At 46.6% G+C, this 6,186-nt stretch overlaps 1 protein-coding gene across 1 annotated transcript; it reads right to left on the reverse strand.

Annotated features, from left to right (window-relative positions):
* Positions 1–2,708: 2,708 nt before the first annotated feature.
* On the reverse strand, positions 2,709–4,593 carry SLN (sarcolipin). The gene is made up of 2 exons (XM_063338843.1): positions 4,461–4,593; positions 2,709–3,385 (listed from the first exon to the last, which is right to left on the reverse strand). The coding sequence occupies exon 2, from the start codon at positions 3,277–3,279 to the stop codon at positions 3,184–3,186; it is 96 nt and encodes a 31-aa protein (XP_063194913.1). The 5' UTR covers positions 3,280–3,385; positions 4,461–4,593; the 3' UTR covers positions 2,709–3,183.
* Positions 4,594–6,186: the final 1,593 nt, after the last annotated feature.

A 6,186-nucleotide genomic window follows, 5' to 3' on the forward strand; every position in this document is an offset into this window, starting at 1 on the left:
CAGAGCATTGCCAGCAGGTCGAGGGAGGTGATCCTTCTCCTGTGCTCAGCACTGGTGAGACATGTCTGGAGTGCTGTGTCCAGTGCTGGGCTCCCCAGTACAACAGAGAAGCGGACACACTGGCCCAGCAAAGGGCCATGAAGATGATGAAGGGACCGGAGCATCTGACATACGAGAAAAGGCTGAGGGAGGTGGGACTGACCAGCCTGTAGAAGAGAAGGCTCAGGGGGATCTTACCAATGTGTGTAAATAGCTGATGGGAGGGAATAAAGAAGACAGAGCCAGACTCTCCTCATGGTGCCCAGTGACAAGACAAGAGGTAATGGGCACAAACTGAAATGCAGGAACTGCATTTAAACATAAGAAAAAGCTTTTTTACTGTGAGAATGGTCAAGCACTGGAACAGTTTGCCCAGGGAGACTGGAGGAGCTACTTACTCTGAAGTACAGTTTTAATAAAACTTTTGCCTAAAATAATTTTACTGATAAACTAAAGACAAATCACTGCCAGCCCAGAAGTCCTCTGGTGTTCTCAATCTCCTTTACACTGCAAAGGGCTGGAAAAAGCTGGTAACACACATCACCAGAGAGCCACCTCTCCTCCAGGGCCTCTTTGGCAAGCAGGAAGATAATGGATAGAGTTTGAGACTCAATGATCACACCAAACATCTACATTAAGGTCCCTCAAACTGGGAAATTTTGTCTTTATGTGTGTATCTATCTGGCTGATGCTCTTTGGCTCTAATGTGCCTGTGCACCTGCACAGCTTTGGCTTTTCACGGCATCTGGCACTAACAGTTGAATTGCCTTTTTTTCAGTTTTAAGCAAAAGACTTAGGCAAATAACTTATATCAGTCAAAATCTGCGTAAAAAATTATAAAACTGTGAAACTAAGAACCACTTAGACTGATATTCTCACTTCTTTGGGGTGCCTTACCTTAATCATATTGTCAAAGTCAGGTCTGTGTCTACTCTCCAAAAGACTGATGGCTAAAAGTTGTGGATGGCCCAAGCTCTCCAAGGCAGTTTCTCTTCCCATCTGAAAATTGCTAGGATCACCTTGAGCTGTTGCTGAACCACTTCCGGTCAGAGAGTGAAGCCCACACCTCTATTTTTTCCATTGCTCGCCTGAGATGATTCCTAATGTGTCGATTTGCTCATGACATTGCTCTCCCTGGGCAATGGCCGTGTGCTCTGGGACTGGCAGAAAAGCCTCAGCCCTGCCAGGTGGGACCGGTGCACAGCCATGAGGTGCCCTGTGAAAGCTGTGATGCACTAGAGGCTCTGAAAATCTATTTTTAAGCCACAGGGAAGGTCTGATAATGCTGGATGAAGATACCGTGTTCAGTTGGGGTAGGGAGTCACAGCTGGTGAAAGACGAGAATCTTTCATACTGAATTATCAAGTATTCACCGTATTTAAAAATAGATTTTTCCATGTCCTTCTCCAGCCACTGCTGCGTGTCTCAGCCAAGCTTACGAACACAAAATGACCGTGTAAATTAGTGAAAATATACCAGCATCTGTTGGGCTGCAGAGACAGGCTGTGTCCACCGCTGGCAAAAGTTCATTTCACTGTCTCGGTTTTTCTCGAGAACTGGAACTGCTGGAACTGCTGGAACTGCTGGAAGGAGGTTTGCTCGGCCGCAGCCAGAAGTAAACAGGAGGTGATTTTTGTCATTGCACTGGAGCGGGGATGGCTTGACTGGGAGGATGAGTGGCACCAGCTGCAGCGGGGGTGGCTGCAACCCCAGACGGACAGCACAAGTGACACGGGTCAGCGGATCATTTATTAGTGATCTTTAAGCAACACACACACTTAACAAGTGGTGCTACCCCAACGTTTACTGCCTTTCCTTAAAGCCCAGGCCCGAGTGCCCGCTGTCACGGCCAGCACCGCTCCACCTCAACTCTCCGGCGACCAGCCTTGGGTAACTCAGCACAGCCCCACCGCGCTGCCCGCTCCTTGCAGGCTCCTGGAGGGGAAGGGGACCTGTCTCAGCAGCGTGGCACACACCAAACTGCCTTCCCACAGAGAGCTCTGTTTTGTAGAAGACACTGATTCCCTGAAGCCATTAAAAGAACAGATGGGGAATGCCTAGGAGGAGTTTAATTACTGATTTCACAAACCCAGGGACACTTCAAGCCGGCTCGAGATTTTTTAGCAGGCGACGACACCGTCACAGCGACGCAGACACACTCGCACCTCGTCCTGCTGAGGCCGAGGGCGGCCGTGCCCAGGGGACCAGAGGGACTGCCACCCGGGCAAGGCTGGCGGCAGGGATGTGGCGCCAGCGGGTGCCTACGCCTGCCACCGACCTGGGCTCATCGCTCCAGGCACTGCTCCAAGCATAGCTTGGCCAAAAATAGGATCATGGGAATCCCTGCCCGAAACCCAGCTTCAGAAAGTGCAATTATTGACAATGCCTGAGTGGGACAGAGGTTCTTTGAAGTCCACGATCACAGAACCAACAGCGCATGTCACCCTGGACAGAAAAGTGACCTGCACAGCTCATTCATGTGGCTACACATCTATTAACCCACAGGATTTCCACTCTGCAGCAATTTTTTTTTTAAGTACAAATAAAAGTCCATGTGGGAAGAACAAGCAAACCAGCAGCCTCACTGAGCACACTGTACCACGGTTATCGTCAGGTCTCTCAGTGACCAGCAGTCAGGCCAGGAGCGGGATAAGGAATGCTACAAAAAATGGTTTTACATGTTTTTTATTTAAGTGAAATGAGCAAGTGAAAGCAGAGGTTTCACATTCCTTTCTGCTAAGAGAGTTTGTGCCAAGCAAGTTTGTGCCTCTTAACGCTGGCTAAGTCAGACGGTTACATTGCATACTGCAGTTTTATACCCTCGAGAACCTAACATTGACACTAAACAAGCCGGCATGGCGGGCAGGGGGCTACGGCATTCACAGGAACTACTGTAGGAGACAGCACATCAAACAGTTCCTAAGGATCTTGCATTTTACATTTTACAGCTGGATCACTGCAGAATAAAATAATTACACCATCATAGACCCATCACAGACATTAGCACGGGCAACAAGTATGAGAGAGTAAAAAAAATTCACATCTTCAATTGACTGAAAGCTAATCACAGCGGGGTGCTGGGGGTGTTACTTGTGTCTGCTGAGACACGCACCTAAATCACCTCCCAGAGTTTCTGATTGTCTTTTACTCCTGGTAAGACTTCACAAGGAGCCACATGAGCAATACAGTAATCAGGACAATCATGAAGTTGAGGAAAAGTTCTTGTGTGGACCGCTCCATTTTTCGGGAGTAATCAGGGGAAAGCAGAGGTCAGCAGGTAGAGCAAGGGGAAAACTTCAGTGACTTGCTGGGAGCGTCCTTGAGCTCAACCTTCAGGTCACGGTCTCTTTTAAGAAAAAAGAGAAATATGTGAAGAACAGATGCATGAAGGTGGCAGGTTCAGCAGAGCTATTTATAGTGGTGTAAATAAATGTTGTTTCAGTGGCTAGAAGTTAGTATGCACTGGGGACGCTAAAAAGTAAAAGCTGTCTCTGGCAGCTTATCACCTTCTTTGATTTCCAGCATTTGACAAGGAGCATTCTCAGTGTCACCCCAAAATACACCGTGCAGGGGTGAGCAGTCCTTGGAAACTAGTGCTGCTTTGTACAAGCATTTTCAAATAAATAATGTCCAAGCCCCATTTATTACTTTCAACAGCTAGGCATTGTAAATATACTACTGTTCAGAGTTCTTTAAAGTCCTATATTTGTTTGCGTATTTTCATTTTTTTAAAGGAACTAGGTCCAAACTATTCTTTTATAAAGAAAGACTAATAAATCTGAATTATTTATTTTCCCACTAAACGTAAAGAGGGAACCTAAGGTTAGACATTTTCATTTCTGAAGAGCTTCATAAATTTTGTGAGTTAATTCTACAGATGAAATGACATTTTATCATGCTTCTCCTGACTTGCCTGCACTTTCAAGCTGCTATAGATCTCTTACTACAGAAATCTCATTCAAGTCGTATTTGAAAACTTTTCTGTGGGTTATAGTTTTTATTTACTTTATTTACAGCAAGTTTTGAATTTTGTATGTTTTTGGAGTTCCTGCAGAGAAATAAGAACACTTTATCATGAATATCATGCACTAGTCCATCTGTATGCCCTGTAAATAAAACAAAAACCTTTAAACATTAAATGAGGCATAAACTCTAGACAAAGAATTTCAGCCACACAACTAAAATCTCAGCAGAGAAACCAGATTAGGCTGGAACACCTGTGGTGCAAACAAGACAAGCCGTGGGACCATACCAGCGTGAAGACACGGAGTTTAAATAGAAACTGCTTTAGTTTGCAGATAAAATATTAAAAGCCCAGTGCATGCAGTTAACAAATTCCTACATTCCTAAGTTGTTTTGCCAGCCTCCTACATCCTTGGATGAGAGAAAATCTGACCTAATAAGTAAGCCAAGTTTTTTACCTTGAGGAGGTAAATGGAGCCCAGTGGTTCTGCCTCTGAACTTTGGGTCACTGCAGATATTATTTCCCTCCAAGCTTCTGCCTATCTCCCACTCGGTCTGGATGCCCCGTCCCTGTGTGGGAACTAAAGTAGGCTGAGGGAGGAGAGCAACAAGTGCATTGGCAACCCAGGTGCTGACATCACCCCCAAAATATTTTAAAAGGGCTAAGCCGGGCTTCAGGATTTGGTTAAGGCTGTTTATGCAGTGGGCTCTGTGGGCTGGTTTCCTTCTTTTAGTTCTTCTGACACGGTGCTGTGCTAAGAGCAGAACTGTGTGCAGCCCTTGGGACTCAACGGGATTTTACGAGAATTTCTTGTTGGTGTCTTCATGCCCAATGTTGGGAAAGGAAGAGGAAAGAAAGAGCCACTTGCAGAAGTCTGTGTGCAGATTTCAGCACCTCTCAAGACGTTCTCCAGGGTATGGTGCCCTGTCTACACAGTCACCTTCTTAAGTACAGTACAGCTGTTACTGTCCTATATACCCATAGTCCCCACAGCCTCTCAAGTTCATATGCATTTAAAAGAAAGTTAACAGGAACAAAATAGTCTTTGCATTTAAATATAGACTACTGAAATCCAGGACCATTTACTGGATAGAGGAGTTTGGGACGAGGAGGTCTCAAAAGCACAATCCATTGCTTTAAAAAGCCGCTGACTCACCTGCGTGCTCTTCCCTCATCAATTATCAATGCTGATGTTAATGCTCCTCCTGCCTGAGCAGGGACTCCTCCTTGGCTGAAGAGGATGCCCAGATCCTTGCTGCGGGAATGACTTGCTTTGCCTCGAGGTTCATGTCAGGAATCAGTGTCTGGGGTGCAAGACAGAACTGTCAGACACAGTTTAGTGGTGGACTTGGCAGTGTTAGGTTTACAGTTGGACTCGACAATCCTTTCCAAAGGTCTTTTCCAACCTGAATGATTCTATGATTTTATGATACAGAGAAGTATTTCTGCCACCCTGCAGCGTTTCTTTCCCAGAAAGCACACTGCTCTGTGGCCTACATAACAGTTATCCCCACATCATCCTATCTTTGCCCAAGGCACTGCTAGAACTTGCTATATACATAAACAAAAAGAAATGGCTATTTGTTTCCTTTAAAACAGTTGAAAGAGAGCCACAGCAGAGCAGGCTGGACTGAACCGGGAGCAGACTCTGCCGGCTCTGTGCTGCCGTGGGTTTCCTCCCACTCAGAGCCTTTTGCTTCAGGTGAATGATACGAGTATTTCCACTGAAGTCAGAGGGGTCACTTCTGCAGCACGGTGCTGCCAGATGAGCATGAGGATCCTGATCAGGTTTAAGTGTGTAAGGCTATCCACAACGCCGGCCTTATTCTCGCTGCCAAACACCATGTGATATGTGGTGCGCAGACTATTTACTGATTCCGATGCCTTTTGTATTTATATGCGGGCATGCTGGGAGGCAGCGTAGTTCAGGTTATCCAAGCTTGCTGTGACAGTCCCCCTCCACCAGCTCCCAGGTTTCACCCTTTGGACCAGCACCGACGCTCACGTCACGGTGCGATGCCCCCAGTGAGAGAGGCCGGCTGGCTGGAAACCAACACGATGAAAAACACAACAAAACAAATAGCTGCGCGTAACCAGGGGGGTGGAGGGGAGGGTTGCTTGTGCTTTGCTGGACGGTGTCTCTAAATAGACTCCCCACGCAATCACTGGAGGTAGAAGGGGGA

The sequence above is a fragment of the Chroicocephalus ridibundus genome, chromosome 1 (assembly GCF_963924245.1).
Source record: "Chroicocephalus ridibundus chromosome 1, bChrRid1.1, whole genome shotgun sequence".
NCBI classification, from domain to species: domain Eukaryota; kingdom Metazoa; phylum Chordata; class Aves; order Charadriiformes; family Laridae; genus Chroicocephalus; species Chroicocephalus ridibundus.